General features: G+C 49.7%; 1 protein-coding gene across 3 annotated transcripts in view; it reads right to left on the reverse strand.

Annotated features, from left to right (window-relative positions):
- Positions 1-25422, reverse strand: part of MOB3C (MOB kinase activator 3C) — a 54497-nt gene that overhangs the window by 6831 nt on the left and 22244 nt on the right. Inside the window, exons 3-4 of one of the 3 annotated variants that reach the window (XR_012646556.1) lie at positions 11676-14642; positions 11430-11554 (exon numbers count right to left, since the gene is read on the reverse strand). Coding sequence is in view for 2 of the 3 variants with exons in the window: in XM_075002554.1 (XP_074858655.1) it covers positions 11253-11554 (302 nt within the window). In the remaining variant the exon portion in view is untranslated. Of the gene's footprint in view, positions 1-10975; positions 11555-11675; positions 14643-25422 lie in introns of those variants that run through there. The other 2 variants (XM_075002555.1, XM_075002554.1) reach the window with 2 other exon arrangements.

Raw genomic sequence — 25422 nt, forward strand, 5'->3', positions numbered from 1 at the left:
TTGTCAGAGTCTAATGGGGAGATATTAACACCCAGGGAAGAGAAGAAGGAATGCAACTCCAACTATGTTAATTACATAGCTAGAGTTGATATACCTTAATTCAGGCTTCCGTGCAGTTTTCACTGAGGGAGGTTGACAGGACCCCGCACTCACATCGACTTCCCCTACTCCTAATGGGATGCAGGGGTACCACAGTCAATGGGGGCACCCTGTAAGTTCGATTTAGCGTGTCCCCACTAGGTGCACTAAATCAAACTCCAGAAGATCGACTGCGGCAGGTCCATCTTCCCTGTAGTGGAGACACACTCTCGGAGATGGGTTCTTGAATGTTTTGAATCAACTGGGCCTTGATCTTCTAGCTCTTGGAGTCCCACATAGTTCCCAAAAGGACAACACCTGTGACCGGAGGATTGAGAGCTGGAAGCAGATAGGACAGGGCAGCTCACTTGGCTTTGGTGGGAGAATTCCAGTAGCTGATGTCTAGTTCTGGTCCCAAGGTTTGACAGATGGGATTCAGGACTTGACACAACTGCATACTAAGAAGCGAAAGGGCAGCTTTATTTCACGACCAAATCAGGTTGTTGAAATGATCGTAAAATACATATTTATCAAGCTAATATTTTTCCTTCTTTAAGACGAAGCCCAGGAGCAGATCACTGCAAAGACAGAACTCATAGCTGGACTGCTAATTAGCTCTGCAAAATAAATTACTTGGGGGAAAAGAAAAATCAGTATTCAGAGATGCCTCTTTTAGGAAATAAATGCTGAGCATGGAGAGCTAATTACTTGCTAGAGGTCTATTGTCATTAAAATAAGGTCATTACTAAGCTAGAAGAAGAATTGTTATTTATATGGTGGGAACACACAAAGACGTTAAATTATCATTCACGAATGTTATTTAATAATCACACAAGTGAACACATTTTCAGCATTAAGGCTCTCAATTCACCCTTACAGGGACCATGCCAAATTAAAAAAAATGCTAAAAATGTAAAGAAAGCTTAAAATTAGCATAACTGAAAGATTAGAGAAAAAAATATTTGATTTATTTTAACAACAAATTAATTTCACAGTCGCCCTTGTATTGTCAGATAGGCCTAAAACAAAAGAAACCAGATGGGAGGGAAAATGCATTTACATGGAAAAAGAAAAGAACATGTGATTGTCAAAATCACAAGGACTGAAAGAGAGACTGAGAGGTTAAGTGTGATATTTGGGACTACTTTCTGAAACTGTCTAAATGTCACCAGACCAGTTTCTTTGTAAATCACTCTGTGATGCTAGATATAACAGGAAGGGTGGTGCATGATTTACATATCATCTGTACAGCAATGCCAGTCACAGTAGTTCAAAAGTCATAAGTCAGCCCTGCCCATAAAGGAGGAGGTTGCTTTATAAGCAATCAGATTTTCTAAAAAATAATCCTTTTTTCCATGTGCCTTTTGACCCGTTATGAGTCATGCTTTCAAACTTCTCTTCAAAATCGTGACGGCTACACTGAAACCGACTTCAAAAAAGAATGACGAGTCTCCCATAATCACATGACTCCAGAAGCTGAATCAAGGTGGAGTGGTCAACTATCTGGCTAATCCAGCTATTTCTAGTTAGATGGTGATTTCCCTCCCCACAGGGTTTTTTAGAGAAATAAAACTATTTAAAAAGAAAACTGGGCCAGCACTTTGGCAGCCAGAGAAAAGCCTTGCCCTCATTAAAGATCCTATACCATTTCATTAAAAAGTGCCATTCTCCAGCACGGCCCTTGAAGTTGACACGTGTGAGAAGGTGCCATTTCCTCGCAGAAAGGGAAGACACACCAGATGCTTCCCTGCTGGAAGACAAAGAGCTATCCAACTGCACAACGGCACCTTTAGAGGGGCAGCTGTTTGTGTGCCAGACAGAAAGGGCCAGCGGCAGAAAAGCACAATGAGTGACTGCCCCCTTATGTCCCATCTCAAAATGCACACAACAGAAGCTAGGTACTCTCTACAAGGCCAACATGCAATTTCTGGATCTGAACACAAGTTTCTTCCCAGCGTAAACTAAACAACCCAGGCAATTAGCTCCGAGACAGTTACAAACTCCAACTTCTTTACAGGGCTGAACTGGTGGAAGAAGACAAGAAATAAGAGAGCCACAAGCATCAACCCCTAGCACCAGCTTCGTCCTCCAAACCAGTAGCCTGTCTGCTTTATATGTCATCTCACACACAGCGAGCAGTGCACGCTTTTTTCATAGGCTTCACATTTCATATGTAATCCCTGCCCGTTAGCCACAGGAGTGGTACACAGGAAAAGACAAGATAGAGCTACGTTAGCTGGGACGGATCACAAATCAGCACCTCCCATTGCCTTCAAGAGAGCTGCGCCAGCTGCAGATTTATACCGGCTGAGGATTGATCTGGCCCAAGAGTTCAGCAAAATTGTTTTGCTGCAGGAAAGAACGTTTCTGATTTTCCTCTGGTTCACAATCCAATGGGAGTATATTTGGGAGGCATTTGTAAAACTGCCTGAGAATGGCTGGGAGGAGTATCTGATTTCATTCTGGATGATAGGAGGGTTGTACTGAAGCAATGCTTGGGCAACAAAACAGGAACAGCTAATGGCTCCTTTAAGAGTTGCCTTGGCAATATCATCAAGGAGGTCATAAGATGCTAGAATCCATAAAGGCTTGGGCTTTGCGGTCCAGTTTCAGCCTCAACGTGCTTATTCCTCAATCCCCAGCGATATATATATATCTATATATATCTATATATCTATATATATCTATATATATATATATAGCAGTAAAACCCCAATTATCTGATATAAATGGGACGTATGGCGGTGGGATAACCCGAAAGTCAGATAATCGAGGGTGGGGGAGGCTGCCAGCTGCAGAGGGGCTATCAACTGCTTGGGATTGGCTCCCCGGGCGCCTGCCGGCTGCTGCACCCCATGGAGCTGGGGGAGATTATCCAACCCCCTGTTATCCAACACTGCATCTTAACCAGGAGTCGGAGAACTGGGGCTCTGCTGTATATCAGAAAAATAACAGCAGGGAGGATGGAGCTGGTGTGTAGGACAGATCAGGAATCACCTCGGTTAACTCTGTCAAATGCAAGTTAAATGCTGCTGCTAGTGTCCCACAGGAACAAATGCACATGAATGCTGCAGGAGGAGAGGGGGAAAATTCCCAACTTCCCTGCTCAGGCGGCCCCTAAATACAGCCTTGGGTTTGATGCCTGCCCCCAACCTGAGTGATGGCTCTGCAGCTCCCACAGCTGGGGATCGTGGGAACTGGGAGGGTGATCGCGTGTGGTGCCTCCCTGTGCCAAGGGGCTGCAGGGACCTGGCAGCTGCTTCGTAAGACTGTAGTAAGTGCTGTTGGGACCCCAGAATCCATCCCTCCTCCTGCACCACAAACCCCCTTATCCAGCCCCACCCTGGAGCCTGCAGGTCAGCCAGAGCCCTCCCCCACCTCACGCCTTCACCTCCTGCCCCAGCCTGGAGCCCTCTCTCACACCCTGCACCCCTCATTTCTAGCCCCACTCCCAGTCTGCACCCCGCGGCCAGAGCCCTCCTTGAATTCCCCCGTGCTCCAGTCCCCTGCCTCAGCCCAGAGCCTTCTCCTGCACCCCAAACCCTTCATCTTTAGCCCCACCTTGCAGCCCACACCCCCAGATGGAGTCCCCAACCTTACCCCTCCCTGCCACACCCCAATACCCTGCCCCAGACCGGGGAAAGTGAGCGGCAGAAGGAGCAGGGAGAGAGCAACAGAGCCAAGAATGGACTCCCAGATGTAGATTCTCCATCCATGGCTCTGCCTACAGCTCCACAGAGCTGGTTCCGCCTGCTGTCTCTGGTTTGCCCAGGCCACCCCCATCATTGGGAATACTGGATATCTCAGAAACTATCTTGATGGTTTGATCCTCCTCCAAGCCCTTTGGTGGAAGTCAACTGTTGCTCCTGCCAGATCTCTAGATTGGTCCATCATCTCCTTCCACCCTCTTTTAAAGCCAAGGAACACCTCCGAGGCAAGCCACCGGCTTGTTACATCTCAACACTAAACACCCACCCTGTTTTCTGAGCCAGGCTGAGAGAGGGAAATACAAACGAACCACACCGGCAACAGACAGAGGTCGAGGAAACAACACAGCTGGGTGATGCTTGTGACCAATTTGCATGGAGTTTGGTGCTAGTGATTCCAGGGTATTGATTGTAAACGATAAGTACCATAGTAAGAAAATAATTCATTAGGTGAGCTTTCGTGGGACAGACCCACTTCTTCAGACCATAGCCAGACCAGAACAGACTCAATATTTAAGGCACAGAGAACCAAAAATACCAAGGCTTGTCAACCTTGAGAACTATTTTTGGTTCTCTGTGCCTTAAATATTGAGTCTGTTCTGGTCTGGCTATGGTCTGAAGAAGTGGGTCTGTCCCACGAAAGCTCATCACCTAATAAATTATTTTGTTAGTCTTTAAAGTGCTACTTTACTGCTTTTTTGTTTTGATAGTATATAGACTAGCACGGCTCCCTCTCTGTTACTATTTACCATTGTAAGGTCAGGGTTGTGTCTTTGCTCTTAGCAGGAGAATAATGTGAGGAAAAGAGATAGAGCAGGGTCCAAAGAACCGGGTGTTTTATTTACAAAGATCTCTCTCTATCTAGCTATCTGAAACCCCAGAGGCACTGAGACCACTGACAAGCGAGAACAAAGTCTCTGCTTTACAGCCTTCGCTAAGAGCCAGCTGGCTTTTTGCTCATGTGGTAGAGCACAGGGCTTTAGCTCTTAGAGTTGCAGGTCTGATCCCTTCTGCTGATGATGTGGGTCTCTCAGTGTTACATACAGATGAAAAGTAATTAAACCTGAGGCTGGCTTAAAACAAACTTCTGATGTTGTTTATGTTATTTAATGTCAAACCACTTAATTAGTCCAACTAACTGGATACTCTGAGCTTATGTGGACACCAATAGCCTCTCCCTTCATTCTCTTCTCGCCCAATCTTCCTGCATTTGTTCACTCACTTTCCTCCCCGCTCTGAGCTGCATTTTCACTTCAGCTTTGTGCTGCTACCGGTAAATTCACCCCCCATTATTATCCCCACCCCGATCTCTTCACCCCTCCCCCCCCGCCAAGTGTAATGCATCTTGGTGTCAAAAGACATTTGTTACTCAGAATATCCCCCTCGTAGTGTCTTGCTAACTAATACTCCAGAGCTTGGCCAATGTCACTTCCCATCATTACAACCTGACTTTGCTTGCCCAGGGAAAACAAATGACCTACTTTCTACAGACTCACATTTTGCGGGTTGGGCTTGGTTAGAGCATTAACCAATGCAGGCCTCTGCGCAGGAATTTCTGGTGGGAGAGGGGCCGCTTTTCTGTAAATGTGGGCCACAATTTTTTACAACATAGAGGGGTTCAAAATAGCCGTGCAATGAGCGTGCCTAAGAGAGGTTAATGAAAAACGTGAGTGGTAAAATGATTTTGTTATTACATATTAAACAACTGTGCAGTAACAAAGGTTTTACAGAAATTACCTTCTGGGATCTTGCTGTAATACTGTAAGTGAAAAACAATATCCCAAATATGTGCATCTCATAGAGCTGGAAAGGACCTTGGGAGGTCATCTAGTCCAGTCCCCTATCCTCTTAGCAGGACCAAGCACCATCCCTGATATCTACTTGCTCTCATCTCTAAACAGCTTCCTCAATGATTGACCTCACAACCCTGAGTTTAGCAGGGACATGCTCAAACCACTGACCTATCCCTCCCTCCAACTCTGAGCTTTCTCTTCAGAGTTTTTTCAGTTAAGACGCTATGTGGCCGGGGTCAGCAACCCCTGACACAAGTGCCAAGAGTGGCACAGAAGCTGATTTTTATCAGCCCCGCCCCTCCTGCCCCACGCACCCCGGAGCTTGCTCAAAGCCCTGGCACCTCTGGATTAGCAAAAGACCAGCTAATGCTACCAACTGCCACCTCAACAGTAAAGCTCTGCAGCTTCATTTAGTTATGAATGAAGCTGTTGTCAGTAGGACTATTAGTGACTTTAAAAAGTATCACTGGCACTCCGACCCTACGTGGAGGTCAAAAGGTCAAATTTTGGCACTCTGACTCCCTAAGGTTGCTGACCCAAATATAGGCAAGTAGCATCCATGTTCTCTACTCGCCCTCTAGCAGCCGCCCTCTTCATGCACATGGGCCTCACAGCTACCCCCTCATTCCCCTCCCTTTCCTGGTGGTAGCAGCCACGGCATGCTGGGAAATGTAGTCCCTTCCCTTCATCCGGGACCAGCTCTCTAGGCACGGATCTGGCCAAGGAACTACAGCTCCCAGAGTGCCTTGGGTTCCCCCTGCACCTCACAGCAGGGAGAAAGGGAGAGAAACCTGATATGCGGGGGGGGGTGCATTGGCACCCTTCACCCCCCTGCCCCAGTATGGGCCTGCAGTGTTCCCTGTAAGCTGTGTGGTTGGGCGGCCACCCGAGAGACAGTCGAATGCCATCAGCTAATTAGCAGAGCACCTATTGCTAGAAGCATGTCTTTCTATTGGCGGTGCACATCTGCATTTCCCTTGGTGCATGCAACCACATTTATTCCACACATGGATGGGAAAAAAAATGAGAGGCAACATTACCAGAAATCCAGGATCAATCCCCATCTCAGCCACAGATTTCCTCAGTCAATTTGCTCGGGGCCAGCTGTTCAAAGGCCTTTCAGTACCAAGAAAGACAGGTCAGCATCTAACCTAATGAGGGGCTTGAGAAAATTCCCATTAACTGCCTGTTTGTACTTTTAGACATCTAAACACCTTTAAAATATTCTGGCCTGCAGCCTCCCTGAGCCACAGTACGATGGGATAAAAGCACTTCTTACTGCACAGCTGTGTGGTGCTGATAGGTGCATTCAGCATAACGAAGCAGTCAGATGCTGGGCAGAGGAGTACCGTGCCTTAGACTGGCAGGTGTTCTTTGCCTTGCACTTGCATCTAGAAGTCCAGGCCCCTGCATGGGACAATGCCGAGGTCTCATGTCGTACTCTTCTCCACTAGGTCTCAAAGCATCTCCTCTTGGCCCATTTATCCTCACTCACGCCCCCCTCACCCGCAGAAAGCAGGGCAGTATTATCCCCACGGTCACCATTATCATCAATAACCGTGGGCTCAGCTCCCGTTGGTGGCTGATGCCTCTCTCACTATTTCCTTCCATGTTTCCCTGTCCCGTGCGGAGTGGCTTAGTTTCTGTAGACCAGCTCCGCACCAATCTACTATATCATCTATCCCTTCTCTGCGGGGTCTGCCTCTCCTATGTGAACCGTCCGTTATGCCGAACACCAGGCTCTTGATTTTTCGTTCATCGTTCATTCTGCAAATATGCCCGAACAGTTGTAGCTTCCATTTTATAACCTCCTGAAGCAGGTTCTCTTTCGGTTGTACCTTTCTGTATAATTCCTCTTTGGTGACCTTCAGCATCCACCCTTGTCTCAGAATCTTTCTGTAACAACTTCTTTCGAACGCCAATATCCTTCTCTTTGAATCTTTCATTATCACCCATGTCTCACACTGTGCAGAGGATAAATGATCCGCCAAACATCACACAGTGTGGGGGAAACCCAGATTTCCTGAAACCTAAAAACCTGCCCTAGCCACTGCACCCTCTTTTCTCTCCTGTTCTGCAAGGTGCTGCAAAAACCAACATATATTCCTTTGGGGCAGGTCTCTGGCCTGAGTTATCCAGGGGCCAGAGCAGCTAATCACACTGGTCCCTTCTGGACTTGGGATCTGTGCACAGGCCCCAGCTGCCTGGGTGCTCCAGGACTGGACCAGACACTGTGAAAAATCAATGGGTGCTGAGGACTTGCCAGCAGCCAAGCTCCGCTCTCTCCCTCCAGAGGCCCTGCTGCTCGGCTCCTCCCCCCTACCTCCCAGTGCCTCCCACCTGCCATGCGTGGCAGCATTTGGGATGCTCTGGGAGGGAGGGGAAGGAGCAGGGAAGGATGTGGGGAAGAGGTGGAATGGGGGCAGGGCTGAGCACCCCCTCAGCTAGTGGTAAGTCAGTGCCAACGGATCGATGAATACAACAGACACAGACCTTTGCTTAGGGACTTTACAGAACGGTGACCAGGAGGGCTGGCAGAGCCCGGAGTGGGGAACGAGGTGCCCAGGGGACAGACAATCCCACTGCAGAACAGCTGGAGAAGCCCTGGGCCAGTTCCCACTGCCTCCCCTCTCAGTGTCAGCCAAGTCCTTTCCTTGGCGGCTGGGCTTCCTTACTGCCTCCTATGGACCGCGGCAGCAATGCTTAGACAAAGGACCCGCTGGCCAGTGAGCTGATAATCCTTAGTGCTTCTCTAATTGGAGGGTTTCAATACACTCTGTGGAGGTAGGCTTGAAACCAACCAAGCCTGGTCATTTATGAGCACCACGGTTTATCACTTCATGGCCTACTGGGGCCATTCAACGCTTCAACAGCAGGAACAGAACTTGTCCCCTCCTACTCCACCCAAGTTCTGTACAGGAGCCATCACCCATATAGGGCCAATGACTCCCAGTTGAGTCATTCCAATTTCATCCACTAGAGGGCAGTGATGTGCGGCATGTGCCAATTCACCACACTATCACAGAGAAGAATGCTCAGGTGGTGAAGGTGCTTGCCTGCACCTCAGAGGCCCAGGTTCAATCCCCTGCTCTTCCAGAGCACCTGGATGACCGTGGGCTCCTCTGGGCCTCAGTCTTCCTTCTGTGTAATGGGAGTAACTCTGCCGTACCTCACAGGAGTGCAGTTAGGACAACTACACGAAGGACTGTAGGTCCTTTGATACTATGGCAGGGGGGTGTGAGAGAATGAGTAAGACAGATAAATCTGCCCCACTTCATAGCAGCAGGAAGTGAACTAGGGAGAGGTTGTGTGAGTCACACAAGAGAGTGAGCAGCAGAGCCAAGAGTAAAGTCCACGTGTCCTGACTTCCATGTGTGGAGGGAGGGATAGCTCAGTGGTTAGAACAGGGGCCTTGTAAACCCAGGGGTGAGGGGGCCATTTAGGGATCTGGGGTAAACAGATCAAAGAAAATCTGTCAGGGATGGTGATAGGTCTGGCTGCGAGGGCAGGGGACTGGACTCTATGACCTCTCAAGGTCCCTTCCAGATCCAGGAGATGGGCGTATCTCTGCCACAGCCACTGCCATATGCTTCCTTTCTGTGCCTCCACCGGGTCAGAGGAGCAACGCAGGAGTTTGGCTGAGAGCACAGAAGCGGGGACAGCCGGTCTCTGGGGACGCAGCTGCTCTATGCACAGCTCGCTTTCCCCGTTTGCAACTTAAAAGGGCCAGCGAGCCCATGAGAGGAAACGCAGCAGCCGTCATGGCTGCAGGAGAACTAGCTTTAGAGCAGCAGTTCTCAACCTGTGGGGCTGGACCCCAAAGCCCGAGGGCTTTGGCCTTGGGCAGCACGGCTGAGGCTGCACACCTCCCACCTGGGGCTGAAGCCCCTGAGCTTCAGCATTGTTCCCCCTGCCTGGAGCGGTGGGGCTTGGGCTTTGATCCCTGGCAGCCTCAGGCCTCAGTCCTCCCTCTGGGGTCACAACGTAATTTTTCTTGTCAGCAGTGGGTCGCGGTGCAGTGAAGTGGCAGGAGCCCTGCTGCAGAGCCATTCCAACTGCTTCTACATGGACTTTCATAGGTGCCTCATTCTCCAGCCAAAATTCTGTGGCAGGGGAGAAAACGGGAGTTAGTCTAACGGTGCCTGCACACAAATGGGCTCAGACCGGCCTCACACAACATTGTTTCTGAGGTGTATATTCCAGAAGAACAACAACAAATCTCTAGATATGAGCCTCAGCATCCAAGTATGCAAGAAAGAAACCCACATCCCCATGGGTGGAGTTAAGAACCGGCCCTGCAACATACCCATCAGACCAGAGAGCTAAGAAGCTCTTGAGTGAAGCCAAGGCATTGTAGTCTAGTGTTGAAAGCGGAAACCTGAAAGTTCTGTTCCAGGCCCTGCTACTGACTTGCCATGTGGCCACAGGCAAGTCACTTAGTCCACCTCTGTCTCAGCAAAGCAGGATCATTTCATCCATTTAGGAAAATGCATCAAGGTCCTTTGCTGGAATAGGATTTTGCTGTTCTTACAATTCACAGTGGGACATAGCCAGCATCCCCTGCACTCCCCTGCACACACACAAATAAAGATCTGCGACTTACTGAAACAGTGCAAGGATGTTAGCTCTGGAACTTCCACTCATTGTGCCTTAAAGGAAGGAGCATTAGGGAGGAGGAAGTGGTTTATTTTGCTGACATTTTCCCCTCTCATGCTCTGCAGCTTCCTGGTCTTTAATAGGGCTCGGGGCCAGATGTGGGAAAGAGTGCCTCCCACATGAGACACGCTTAGCATGGCTCTTCCTGTCTTAGCCAGAGGCGGGCTTTTCTGGAGGGTACAGCTGCTGCCACCAACCTGTGGGAAATGTGCAAGAACTGCTAGCTGGAGCTAACTTACCCTGGCAAAGTGCAGCCACCTCTGGGCAGGCAACAGCAGCTGCCATCCAATGCACGACCAAGAGGAGGGCAGTTCTGGAGAAGGAACCCAGGGCAGAGGAGCCCCCTGAGTTATTTAAGGACCACCCAAAGCGCAGGGGCACCTCGATGTTCCATCACTCTGAAACTGAGCGTATTACACGGGTGTCCGGGGTGTCTAGCAGCCAGTGCCCACTCATCACTGTGCAGGGTGTCACCCTAGGGAACAGCCCCTCATCCAGGCCCCCAGGGACTCCTGACCCCTCAGCTCCAAGGGGTATTACTATTCTCTTTGCTGATGGAGACTAGGAGACCCCCGCTCACTCCTCTGGACTGCCAGGCACCACGCATTAAGCAGCAGGGATTAGCTCCTCACAACCTCTTGCTGCTTCTCACTCCACCTTTCCCATAACCTCCCTCCAGACTCACCGGTTCTGATTCACACTGGGAGTCAGACTTGTGGCTGTGCTGCCACTGAAGGAGTATCTCTGGCAGCCGTCCCTCCCAACGGGTTCTCACCATCTGCAGGGGAACCTGGGACCTCGAGAGCTTGGTGCGTAAGTCCTATCAGCTAGCGACTAGCTAAAACTGCGGAGTAAACTCCTTACTTTCTCTAAGTGGTCTCAGAGCTGCTAGATGGACCAGTACGCCTCTCCCAGGAGGTGCATGGATTATAAAGGCAGGCCCTGCTGGCATCACATCAATGTGAACGTAGCAAATAAAATTGTAAAGGGACAGTCAGGGTTCAGTGGCCAAGGGTCATTAAGGTGAGGAGGACTTCAGTGGGGGAACAGACCTCCTGCTCACTCTCTGCACAAGGGTGAATTTCATCCCTGGCCCAAGTGGTAGGCAACTTCTTACCAAAGGCTCCAGTTCCCGATGGTCAATGAGGCTGAACTCTCTGATGAAGTAGTAAAAGTGCTTGTAGCAGGTGTTGACGTGGGCCTCGGCGCCCATGCTGATGATGCTATCGAAGTGATGGATGTAGACGTGGACGAAGACTCGGAAGAGACGGGTGAGGATTTTGGTGCACACCTGCTGGAAGTTCTTGGGGAAGGGGACTCCTGTGAGGCAGAAGCAAAAGCCATTTTCAGCTTTTAAGCATTTGACAGTTTCCAAACTAATAACGTTTGCAAGGCTTGCAACGTCCTCATCATGGCAACAATATGGAGCGTTTCAACTCACAATTGATTACGCTGACCATCATTTCAGCATCTCCTGGTGCTTCTCCCATCTGCTTGTTGTGTCTAGCTATGGCCTCTCATTTTACCATCCAGCACATCCATTAGTCTTTATAAGCACAGGGTCTAGTTTGATGCACTGTGAAAAGGTCCTTCAAAGTCACTGGAAAGAGCCCCATTGCATTTTGGATCATGACCACAATTAAGAGCCGTTCAAGAAACAGACTTTCTTTTGTGGGAAGTTTTGAAATGACATTCCCTTTTGAACTGGGGTTAAATGTCAAAATAGGAGCAAATCAGCTAGGTGAAAAATTAAAAGACCAAAAATAGGGTTTAATCTAAACAATCAACATGGGAAATGAACACATTTTAGACACAATCAAAAATTCTGCCAAATGTCAACGTGAAATGTTATGGGTTAGTTTTGAAGTGACCATTGCGGGTATGGTTTATGTTTTGATTCTCCCAACTGGGAAAACTTCATCCGATAAACGTAGCAAAAGGCTGTTTACTCAATGAAGCTGCGCAGTTTAAAGAAGCACTGACTGGTGTTTAAAGATATCTCAGCCGAGTTGCTTCTGCACACAATGCAGCTTCTTCTGATGATTTTCAGATGAATCCCAGCGTGTCGATATGAAAGATCAAGTTACAGCCATAATCTCTGCCCTCCAGCAGCACTCTTTGTATCAGTGAATAAACCCCTACTATTTAACCATGCTAAAAACATCATGGTTGCATCTTGGTGAGTCCAACAACCATGGTAGGCCTAAACCAAGAAATTTGGTCCTGGATGTAGAGTTCCAGGGTGTTTGGATTGGGTTTCGTTGCGTTAGCTAAAATAAAAGGGAACAGGAGATACTGAATAGGGACCAACTGAAAAATTTGGCACTCGCTGAAGATTAGAGAAGTTGTTTTGTGAATCCAGATTTACATGGTCTCCCTGACTTTCTACACAATCTCCTCTTAGACCTGTGGTGCCCAAGCCGTGCTGAAGGAGTAGCCATTGTTGTGGCTATAGCGGCTACTATTATAGCAAACTAGCCACATTACTCTGAAAATATATTGTTCAAGCCAACTAGCCACGCTCAGCTGGTCTAATAGCCGCAGGTGACTAGTGGTTAGTGTGTTGGACACAATGACCTTACAGGTTTTAGTGAATTTCACCTATAGGATTTCAGGCTAGATCCAGCCCAGCCTGGTGGTACCAGTTGGTGGTAGTACAGGTTGGCCTGGCTCCCATCTGACAAGTGTCTGCCTCTCACAAAGATCCCTTCACAAGTCTGAGAAGAGGAGAACATGGACCGAAAAAACTTTCCCACAACTGGAAATTTTCTAAAATTCTGTCTGGTGAAAAGTTTTGAAAATATTTGTTTGGAAGGAAGACAAATTTTGAAATGTTAAAATGTCCCATGGAATGGAAATCCTGAGTTTTGACCAGCTTGATTCGCAATAATCTCCACTTGACTGTAGCTACTACAGGTGCTGTATTATGTGGCAGCCATTTGCACATTTCTTTCCAAACTAAATCACTGTTCTTTTTTATAGCCCTTTCCTAGGTAAGGCCTGGTCTACACTAGAGAACAAAGTCGATCCCAGATATGCAATTTTAGCTATGCCATTAGCGTAGCTAGAATCAATGTTTCAGGACCAACTTTGTTCACTAGTGAAGATCGGGTCTCTTTGGGCTCCACCCAACATGTCTTACTCCATGAGACAGCACGGAGTACCAGGATCGACGTCTGAGCTCAGAGAGATTGATTGCGGTGCATCGAATCCTCTGTAAGTTTTAACATACCCGCAGACGTGTCAAAAATCAATCTCCAGATCAATTGTGGCATGTCGAATGCCACGTAAGTATAAACACGCCCTAAGACTTGACAAAGAATTAGGCTACTTCCTCATAAAGGAATTCCTACACTCTGTTTACAAGCAGTACTCATTGCCCACACTCCTCTTGCATAACTCCTGGGTTCTTAAGCAAAAGAGATTTTAAATGAAATACATAACAGGAAAAAGACTTTTTTCCATAATCCTCCATTCACAAAAGTCAGCAGTTCAGCGGCCAAAACTCAGAGTGCTACCAAAGCCACCGCTGAGCTAAATCTGAGATCTGCTGGAAGAGCAAGAGATACAATCTGTTTCCAAAAACCTACCATTTCTCTAAGCTATCGGAAACATAATGAGAGAGTATTGCACATCAAAGGGTCCCCTTTTCATACATTGATTTTAAAAGGTGAATAGAATTCAAGCTGCCTACGGATGCAAGGGACCAGATTCTGCTCCCACTTCCGCTCATGTAAATGGGAAGAGGCTCTGCTGGGTTTAATGGTAGCACAGGTCAAGGAGACTTTAGACCGAAGCACACTAGAGTTTTCTTTAAACCCTTTGGTTATAATGTGAGAGAGGAGTCCCCTGGCAGACTAGCAATAAAAAAGGCGTGGTTAGGATTTTGCACCAAGCCTTTTATTGCTTTCGTGGAGGACGGGTGAATAGTAAACACTTCACTAAGAAACCAAAAGGATCATGTGGACAGTAAAGGATCAAACTGAGGACTTTAACTGGCCTGGGGTTGAGACACTAGGCCTGAGTCTACACTAGCAAGTGCTTTCGAAAATAAAGGCCTCTTCTCAAAGATCCAGTGGACCGGCTACCCACAAGATGAGCTCTTTCAATCTGAAGTCAAAAGAAGGCAGCGCTTTTTTCGGCGTCCCTCTTCCCCTCCCAGGCGAGGAAGAGCGCCTTGCTCCAAACGATTCTTTTTTTGAAAGAACAGTCCTCGAGGCACCGCGTTTTTGGAAACGTGGCCCAGTCGTTTGAGAGAGCGGGGGCTGTGTGGACACCATCAAAAGCGAGGATCAAGTTTTCGCTCTGCTTTTTTTGCGTGTGGACGTGCTCTTTCGAAAGAAGTGGTTTTGGAAGATGATCTTCAGGAAGAACGTCTGTCGAAAGATCGCTGCAGCGTAGACGTAGCCTAGATGGGAACACCAGAGATTTGGGTTTTATTCCTGTCTCTGTCATAAACTATGTGTAACCAGGGGAAGTCTCTTCATCCCTCCATCCATAAAATAGGGCTCAAAGTCCTACCTTATCAAGAGTGTAAGATCTTTGAGGCAGGGACCATCTCTCATATGTGCTTGCACAGAACCCAGCATAATGAGGCCCCGATTTTACCTGGGGATTGAAGGTGCTAATAAGGTGGCCGAGATATAGGAAATTCTACCTCTGAGGAAACCATCCAAACCCCAAGGTCTATTTCACAGTAATGTGAAGCTGGCATTGGAGATGACAGGATCCAGTTAGAGCAAAACATAACACACGGGATCTGGCCCATTATTCATCAGGTGGTTAGTTTCCACCTCTAGTGCTTAAAAAGCAAGGCATGGCTAAGTCGGGCCCTGCCCCAGGCTAACCATCTGTATGTGTTGCCAAAGGAGTCGGTTCCCTGTGTCCTGCACCTTTAACTATCAAAACATGGCTGCCCTGCCTGTCTACTGAAGAGGAAAACTGGGAGGTGATTCCACCAGGGGAGCAGTCTTGCCTTCTGTAACCCCAAGCAAGCGAGCAACTTGTTCAAGTTCATAGAATCATAGATTCCTAGTGCTGGCAGAGACTTCAGGAGGTCACCAAGTCCAGCCCCCTGCCTAAAGCAGCATCAACCCCAACTAAATCATCCCAGCCAGGACTACGTCAAGCTGGGACTTTTAAAACCTCTAGGAATGGAGGTTCCACCACCTCTCTAAGCAACGCATTCCAGTGCTTCACCACCCTCCCGGTAAGATAGTTTTTCCTAATATCCAACCTACACCTCCTACACTGTCACTTGAGACCATTGCTTCTTGTTCTGTCATCTGCCACAACTGACAACAGCCTCTCTCCATCCTCTTTAGAGCCCCCTTTCAGGAAGCTGAAGGCTGCTATCCAATCGCCTCTCACTCTTCTCTTCTGCAAACTAAATGAGTTCAAATCCATCAGCCTCTTCTTGTAGGTCACATACTCCAGCCCCTTAATCATTTTGGTTGCCCTCCACCGGATCCTATCTAATGCATCCACATCCTTTCTATACTGAGGGGCCCAGAACTGGAGACAAAACTCCAGATGTGGCCTCACTAGCACCGTATAAAGAGGAATAACTTCTCTAGATCTGCCGGAAATGCTCCTCCTAGTGCACTGCAATATGTCATTAGCCTTCGTGGCTACAAGGGCACACTGTTGACTCACATCCAGCCTCTCATCCACTGTAATCCCTAGCCTGGAGGGAGTAGGTGAACTGGGGTCTCCTTGGGCCAGATCCAAAGCCCACTGCAGTCTGCTGGAGTCTTCCACTGAGGGAGGCAGATTGCCAGGGCCCCGCAGACCAAGACCAGCCTGGAGAATGATGAAGTAGCAGCCAGCAACGCTCTCTATAATAAGGAGCGTCCATATCGAACAGTGACTTCTGATGAGTGTGTGTTTTCCATGGTTTCCAGTGAGTTCTGTAGCTCTGGACTTGTGACTTAGTTCTGGTTATGCAGCTTCCTTCCTTTTCTGACCAAAACAAGAGCCAAGGACAAAACATGAGCCAATTGGCCACTTTTCATTTATGCTGCAAACAACCAGTGTGTGCAGGGGAAGGAGGTTATAAAATCAGCCCAATCACACAGTAAAAACAGGTGGAAGACTGGCATGGGGAAAGAACTCCATTTTCCACGGCTAGTATTGTCAGACATCACATTCTTTGCTCTGGCTGAATTTATACTTGGGGCAGGACCACAGGGAGTGGAGACAGTAGCTTACTCCATTCTGCGTCCCAGAATCGGCCAGGAATCAGTCCAGACCTATGAGCGCTTTAGAGCAGCCTCAGGACTGCTCTAACTTACACCTGGCTAGCAACAGCTCTGAGGGAACGTTCCGTAGCAGCTGGGTACCACTGGGGTTTACAGACACTCTGGTCATACCCCCGTTGAATAAAACACATGGAGATATACCTATCGCATAGAACTGGAAGGGACCAAGTCCAGTCCCCTGCCCTCATGGCAGCACCTATCACCATCCCCTCACAGATTATTTAAAAAAAAAAAACCAACTATATGCCTCAGAGCCCTAAATGGCCCCATCAAGGCTTAAACTCACAACCCTCAGTTTAGCAGGCCCCCACCCAAACCACTGAGCTATGCCTTCCCTGCTAAACCAGCTACAGCACCAATGAATTCTCTCTAGGCAAGGGGCAATTCAGAGTAAGCAGATGCTTAACACCAAACCAGTGACAGCTAGAGAATGGAAGTTCCCTGTTCGGACCAAAAATGGTGGAGTCCACTACCCAGACCACAGAGATCACATCTCCCCAGCCAGTCACCTCCACGGGGCTCAATCCCAACCTTCTCTCTTAGGTTATGGCTACAGTGTGCCCCTAACTTGAAATAAGACACACAACTGACGCTATGCACACTGAACACCTTATTTAGAGTTCATTTCAAACCATGTCTGCTGAGTGCCACGTTTTGAAACACAGCCCTGTGTCGCGGCATCCCTTACCCCTCTCACGAGACCTAGAGGGATGCTGAATCAGCACAACTGGTATTTCGAAAAATATTTGCTTAGGGGGAACACTGGACATAAGTACTAAAAATGCAATTACCTTAACTGATATTTGGCCAGGACTCTGGTAGTAGGAGAAACCATGCAATGGTTTAGCATCTGAATTCTAACTTAACTGGGCCCAGGCCTGCCGAAGGGATGGAGGAGGGCAAGGGGGGTAATTACCCCAGGGCACCTTTGTATTGCTGCGGCAGTGCTGCTACACATGGCTAAGGAATGGGGGTGGAGCCAGTGCCATGGACTGGGCGACACCGAGGGCTGAATGCCCTAGGCCCCGCCCCTTCTGTCCTTGGCCCCGCCCCTTCCAGGGCACAGAGCCGGGCCCCCCTCCCACCTTGCCCCTGGGCCCACAGCAGCTGGTGGCACCACTTACTAGGATGTTTCACTGGAAACGTACACAAAGTTGTAATGCTCAAGGAGACATGATTTCCACACACTGCCCTGATTGCTTCCAAACACAAGAAAACCATGTTGGACAGACAATGTGTGCAAAGGCAATAAAATGAGCGAAAGCCGAAAGCACGCACAATTATGGAAACAATTCTAAACGTAGTAACAACAGCCTTGGTGTGAGGCTAAAGGTCGAGGACAAGTGTGTGTAACAGGGGCTGTGTCGAGCGACCTAGGGGATGACGGAGCCCCCTTGCCGTCAACTGAGTCGCGTCCATTGTCACGGCGTATGCACGTACCGATGTAAACTGGTGAGGCATATTGGAGACTCATGGGGGTATTGGAGACGATGCGTCAATGACAGTAAACCTGGCTCCAGTGCCTTCGTACCTCGCTTGATTTGTGCTTCTTGGGGGCTCTCGGAGGTCTGCAGTGTCGGCCAACTGCAGGATCTACGCTGTTGTCCAAAAAGAGCACAGGCACGCGGCCAAAGTGATTAACATCAAAGGGAGCACATTGGATGTCCGAGCACCGTTCCGGTAGAGATGCCCGACCACATAAACAGCCTTGTATCTTTCCTGCCAGTACTCTCCTGTGTGCTGCCTGATAATAGTATTCTTTTATTTGCAATCAGTCCCACGAAATTGTAGAAAGGAATAATTCAAGTCAACAGTATTAATACAATGAATTATTATTAATTATTATTAAATCCCATTTTAGCAGCTTATTGTTAACAGACTGGCCCCTGCCTCATTACGTCTTTAAAAAAACACTTATAATTAATGGCAGAACAGCAGCTGCAAATTATTTATGGTGTTAATTTTGGAAGAAAATGGGACAAGACAAAAAACAAAACAAAAACAAAACCCTGTTCTTATTTTCTCAGCTGGCTGGTTTTACAATTGCATCATGCTGTGTCCAAATTCTCCCCCTCCCCCCACTTTATTATGGGAAAGTATCGGATAGTTTTTCTTTTGTTAATTGCGTTCCTTGAGAAACGGCACAGAAGGCACAGATTGTGTTTAAAAGAAAGCACTTTAAATAGTAGCTTGACTATGAACTAAGCTCATTAATTTTTCACTAACAGAATTTAAAAGCGTGCTCAGTGCTCTTTTAAAATCTTTAGGCCTGATCTGGGCATGGTTTTTACTGGTGTCACTATGCTGGTTAACGACAATGTTCTCTCTAATTTTTCCGTCCAGGGACAGAATAAATTTTATTATGTGCTCCAAGGCATGTGCAGATGTTTACCACCAGTAGAAACACATGCTGCCAGGGCTGTGGGCGCTCTGCTAATCAGCGGGGCAACACCTGAATCTCTCTTGGGTGGGCACTCAAGTGTTCAGCTTCCAGGACATGCTGGTTAAGGGTCTGATTTTTTATGTATATAGTTTTATTAGTACAACCCTGAATATGGCCATAGGCAGACCAGTTAAAAGGTCCTTCTGCCAGCATAGCTTATTCCTCTTCCCATATAGTCATAATCCACACCAGGCTATCTATACCATTATAACAGCATCTATGTTATGGTAATTACACAGCTGTAACAATATTGGTATAGTAAGTCAGTGCAAGGTATGTGCGTAAACAAGTCCTCAGCCTTTAACCTTCCACTCTTGACTCATATCACCACTGGCCGTAGAATACCCAAAGCTTGTGTGTCAAATCATTCCAAGAGGCCTACAAAAACCCCAGCTGCGGTTAGGCAGCTGGTACGCTGACATCCCTGTCCGCCATGCTGAAAATACGGTCCTATCGTTCTTGCCTGGCTGGGCCCATCTGTTGCCTTGTCCTGCAAGCTATTCGGGGGTCGTCTTTTTGTTCCGTTTGGATCCTGGTCCAGGAACTCAGCCCACGGGTCCTTCCACAGTGCAAATTCTAACATCTCCTTGGGGTGCCTGTCCCAGAGCATTGTGGGATGGGAACAGAAGCTGCCCCAACAGCAGGCGCAGCAGATCAGCCAGGCTTCAGCTTAATGGGCTGCCGTCCCTGTCAATGCCCAGACTTGCTGGACCTTTCCATGAAGCCAACAGAAAAGCTCCTCCACTGGGATAAGATAAGAGCTCAGCAGAGGGTGGTAAAGTCCCTCCCGACTACTAGATGCTCAGGGTCTCCTTGTGAAGATAACAGAACAGTCCCATGCAGGGATCATCCTTCAGGAACCTCTGTCCTTTGCCATTGTTACTGAGGGGCAAACACTGCCTGTGCTTCTGCAGCCCCTGAGGGTACCTGGCAGCAAAAGGGGTGTGGGTCCTTGACCAAGGGAATCTCAGCTCCAGTGGCTGCTGCTCCCCACCAATAAGCAAGAGATAAAGCCAGGGGAGCTATCCATGGCTATGTGGATTTTCCTCTCCAACCTTCACCATGCAACCACTTCAGAGCTGCTTCCCTGGCTGGCTGGGCCCTTTTATGCATTCACCCCACCCAATCTGAACAGACCCTGAGGGCTGGGCTTTCTTGGTGTTGCACATTCCCTCCCTGGGACTCCAACCAGTGTGGTTCTGGATCGCTGTGGCTCTCCCTCCCTGCCCTCCTCCCAGCACAGTGGCACCAACAATTTCGCATTCTCTTTAGGCGGGAGCACTGACCCAGGGGCTGGTCAACCCAACGCAAGGTGTCCCCTAGCCTGTTACTCTTGGCTCTGCCCTCCCATTAGGTGGTGAGATCTTGCTTGGGAAGCTTGGCATAATGGGAGGTTTTCCCTGGTCCTCAGAGAGCTGGGCTGTAACTGTATCTCCCGTCCTGAGCAGAGGTTGGCACGGAGTTGCAGAGCAGAGCAGTCACAATTCCTCCCCTGGTCTGGAGAAGGAGTAAGCTACTTCATCCCTTCTAATGGAGCAGCTCAACCCCCTTACACGCACCTACCTGTTAACTAGCCTGGGCCCAAGGGTGAGTGGTGGACCCACACCAGTCACTCACGAGCCCTAGCAGATACATAACTCCTACTCTCGACTCCCAAGGCCAGGGTCTCACACTCACTAGGGTCGGCCTGAGGAGTGGGCATCAGCAAGGTGAGGGAGGGGAAAGGACAGAGACTCTTGGCCAAGGCAGGCTGTGATCGTCTACTGCAGCGTAATCGGACTCACACATCCCGGGCCATATTTGCTGCCCTCACTGACAGTGAACGGTGCCTTTCCTCCACCGAAGCCACTGGGATGGACCACAGAGTGAGCTCCTAAGGATACCAAAATCAGGTCCTTTGAAAACTAGGGGGCTGCAACAGAGACTCAGAGTCTGAGCAACCCAGCAAGCCATCCTGTCCTCTGCCAGGCTTGTAAACATTAACAGCTGAAGTCAACTCAGCTATGCAGGTGTACATCAGCGGAGGACCTGGCCCTAAAAACTAAAGGCAACAACAACTCTGAGAGCCAACTCTTCATGCTAACATCCATCTGATTTCCCTGAGCCAGGAGGAATGATTTTCCACCCCTCTGGTTTGTGGAGTAGCAGATCTCTCCACCTGCCTGTCAATGCAGCTGGCTGACTAGCCCTGCTGAACTGTACTGTCTCGATATTTGTGAATGGAATAAATTTTGTTATGTGCACCAAGATATGTGCAGATGTGCACCACCAATAGAAACAGGCTGCCAGCTGTGGATGGCTGTGGACGCTCCAGTAAGCAGCTGAGTGGCCCCTGAGTCTCTCCTCGGTGGCTGCCCGAACACTCAGCTTGCAGGGAACACCTGGCTTTGATCCTGACCTCCTAGTGTCTGGAGTCTTGGCAAATGACTCACAGTCCTTGTTTGTCTCTCACTTCTGATCTCACGGTGTTCCAACCAGGCCCAATTTCTGCTCATTGGCTTGTGGACCTTCAGCCCGCTCCCAGTGCTAACTCCGAAGCCAGTCCGCCTATGCTCCAGCCCCACCATACCCCAATAGAAGGTAAGGGCATGGTGCAGGTGTTTTTGCAGATTTCATGGCCTGTGTGATAGAGATCAGCCTAGCAGATCAGATAAGAACAGCCTCACTAGGTCAGACCTAAAGTCCAGCTAGCCCAGAATCCTGTCACCCAACAGCGGCCAGTGCCAGGTGCTCCACAGGCAATGAACAGAACAGGCTACATGATCCCTCCTGGCTTTAGCACCACTGAATTCGGCAGATTTCCCACAAACACCATGTTTTGGCAAGCGGTCATCTCAGCCTTCCTTCCACACCCCCTGGATCCATTCCCAGCCTATCTCCCAGCCCTACAAGATCTGTTTTTTTGTAGGACATGTTGAGCATCTTCTTCTGCTTCTTTGTTTTCATTCCCTCTACTGACTCCGACAGTCCTGCCTTGTCTCTCTCATCCCAACTCGTTCCACTGCAGAGTTCATAAAAGGGAAGCGCTCTCGGCAGAAACAAACAAACGTGGCATTTCCCTTGGCCCCCCAGCAGCTCCATTTTCTGAAATGCCACAGCTACCAAATAATTAACCTCAGCAGCACGTGGAGGAGTCAGAGTAATTAACTGGGGAAGCATGTGACAGCCCCAGCCCATGTTCCAGTCTTTCAGCATCAGTCTACTCTGCAATTAGACACCTGCCGCTGGCCACAGCCAGCTGACAGCCCCAGACCTGAAAACCTAAGGGACTGTTTAGCTACGGTGTAGATACACCTCATGGGTTCCCAGCCTGAACAGCAACATCACAATTAAATAGCCCCTTAGCCCAAGGCCCTCTATGTCCCCGGCTAGTGACAAGAGTATGTAGCGCTGTTTAAGTCTGAGAAGCTAACAGAGCTGGTCTTTGTGCTCAAGCAGTACAAGCTTGAGGTCTTGTGTATTTTGAGATCTAGAAGTCCCAAGTTCAGTCCTCATATGTTAGGACCCTCAATGGATACGGGCCAATGTTTTCACTAATCTTTGTCATCCTTGTGTGGATATTTTCCACCTCTGTGTGGCGTAATAATTCTTATGTGCACCAGAGCAGGTGCAGACGTGCACCACGAATAGAAACACAAAACCTATCTGTAGGCACTCTGCTAATCAGCCAGGTGGCATCTGAATCTCTCCTGACAGGCTGTGCAGCCGCACAGCTTACATGGAGCACTAATATGACCCATATTCTCTTGATACCAGCCAAAAAGAACATTCACAGGCTGCCCCAGTCAGCTCCCCATCTGTTTGTGACTCTTGGGGGGGCGGGGTCTGAAGTTGAGAACATTCGGCCTATTTCTGGAGGTCTGTCAATAACGGTTCTCTCTGAACGCCAGCGGCTCTCTGGAGAACAGCACATGCTTCTCTGCCTCTGACTAGGACACTGGTGCAGATAGGAAATAGCCATCAACTGGACAAATGAAAAAAAAAACCCAGAAGCAGTGCAGTATGGTACCACAGAGGTGGCAAAAGAACCTTAAAAGTTACTGGGGTAAACGTGCAGCTGCTTTCACTTCCGGGTACTTGAGTATAATCAAGATATGACGTGTGCATGTTTGTGTACTTTTACTCAAGTAGTTTTCCAGAGGGACATTGGTGACTTGTACTTAAGTACACCCCCTTCCCCACAGCTGTACTTTCACTCAAGTAACCTTTTGCGTATTCTTCTCACCTCTGAGTACGGAGTGGTTCTGGGATGACCGTCCCAGGAAAAGACTGTGAGATGGAAAGAGTAAGTGGTCACAGAAGCTGGTTGTGAAAACCGTAAATGAAACATCATATCCTCTGAACTGGCCAATTCATCGAAGTCAATCTGCTTTGCGGAGACAACTGGATGAAGCTGAGACATATCGTAGGCTGGGCTTTCACAGAGCCTGGTCTGTCAGGCAGGGTTCTGTCAGCTGGCCCATCGGGTTCTGTGGTAGCCCAGCGGGCAGGCTGACAGGGAGCCAAGGCGCTCAGGGAGATGGCCTTCCCAGAGATAGGGGACATCAGGGCTTTACCTTTTCCACTGAGAACTTCGCAGTTTTTGATTGTTCTTCTGAATCAGAAAAACAAATTTTTAAGCGACCACGACTGTCCACAGAACTATAGGGCCAACCATAACCTGCCCAGCAGCGGACACCCTCTCACCCAACCCCAGCAAGAACCTGAAGCTATCAACCACCCATCAACCATAGGGCCCAGCCGAGGGCTAGCCCCAGAAAGAGAGATGTGCATGAGATGCCATGTGGTCCACTAGGGAGTTTGCTGCTGCTACCGCTGCTCCGTGGAAGGTGCTCAGATAACGCAGGGCTGAGGAACGGATGATCGCTAGACATTCTGAGATTCAGGAAGAGCTGGAGAGCCCAGGTGAAGGTTTGCCATCACGGAGGCCTAAAGTTAGGCTCCTGAATCCGTATTTAGGCCTCTAAACTAGCAGCCTGACTTTTCTAAGGGCCAAGCTCCCAGCAGACCCCAGGGCTGGAAGGAACTGCCAGCTGATCGGCGCCTCTCAGTGTCCCATTGCCTACGTATGCCAGAGGCTGAAGTAGACTGACGAGACCAGGGCGGGGACACAGATGAGAACACGCAGGCGCAGGAGCGGATGCAGCAGTTGGTGAGCGCCTTGACCAGCTGTTAGCCTAATGCCGCTGCCGGCTTAAGAACCTGTCTATTGGCATGGGCGGTGCATATTAAAGGCGAGGGCAGGCTAAGCGTCGCCCAACCCAAGCTGTGGCCCCGCCCACACTCCGCCTTGAGGCCCCGCCCACAGTTCCCTCTCCCCTGAAGCTGGCAGGGGCTCGACTCCAGCCAGCAGCTTGAGGCTGCTGGTGGCTAGGGATGGCTTGGCACTCAGGCTGCCCTTCCACCTAGCCGGCGACTTGGGAGCTGTGCTGCTGCTTGTGCCAGCTGGCAGCCCAGGCACTGGGTTGGACAGTGCTTAGGGTGGTTCAGTCAGGACTCCTATGGCCAGGGTAGGAGGTAGGGGCTGGGCTTCAGGCGGGAGGAGCGGCAACCGGTGGCTAGCTTCCCCAAGTGGGGGGCGTTCACACACTGCCCGGCCAATCAGGTGGTTTACCCAAGTCAGGTGACTGAGCTGCAAGCCAACTGATACACCTACAAGTCTTCTGTTGCTCACTAGGGCCCAGCAGACAGACCCCAAGCACAGGTGCCAGCCTGCTGCCAGCCTCACAGGAGGCTGGGACTGGCACCAGGCCTCGGGCCGGTGGGGGCAGCCCTGCCAGCACCTGTCCCAGCTGGAAGCAGGCTGACCACTAGGGTGCCAGCCTGAGCCCCACCCTGACACACCCAGGAGTGTGGCTCCCAGCACGCGGGCATGCCCGTAGGTGCCAGGTGGCACCCACTCCTGCAGACAGTGCTGCGAGCTGCAGGTGTGCGGACGGATCCTGGAGAGGGCCAGGCTGCTACCGTCTCACGCTCCACCCATGAGGGGACCTCTCTGTGGCCGGACAGCCCCTTGGCCACTAGCCTGTTCCCTGGGCCCCCACTGCAGTCACTATGGTCCCAGAGGCACTGCGTAGTCCCAGGTGGCAGGGCCCATGACATTCCCGTCCCATGGCCCAGGGGTGTTGGTTGTTGCTCACAGCGGGGGACAGGGCCTTAGGGGCTGTGTTGCGCGAATGACGCACCACCCCCAATCCAGAGAGGACCCGTCAAAACATCCACCACACTGTCGCCCCCGGGAGGATCACCGACCTGGAGCGGCAGCTGTGGGAGGACAGGGAGTGGCTGTTGTGGGCCTGGGACCAACTAATGTCCCATTTCAATGCTGCCACCAGTGTCTGGTGGGACATGATGGCCCAGCCACACAGAGCTGCTGCCCCCTGCCTCTGCCCCAATCCCTCAGGGCATCCTGGACCTCCTGCAATGGCTGAGGACCACATCTGCCCCTGTGCTCACCAGACCCCGCTGCTCCTCCTGCCCACCCA

Source organism: Carettochelys insculpta, chromosome 9 (assembly GCF_033958435.1).
Source record: "Carettochelys insculpta isolate YL-2023 chromosome 9, ASM3395843v1, whole genome shotgun sequence".
Lineage (NCBI taxonomy): Eukaryota > Metazoa > Chordata > Testudines > Carettochelyidae > Carettochelys > Carettochelys insculpta.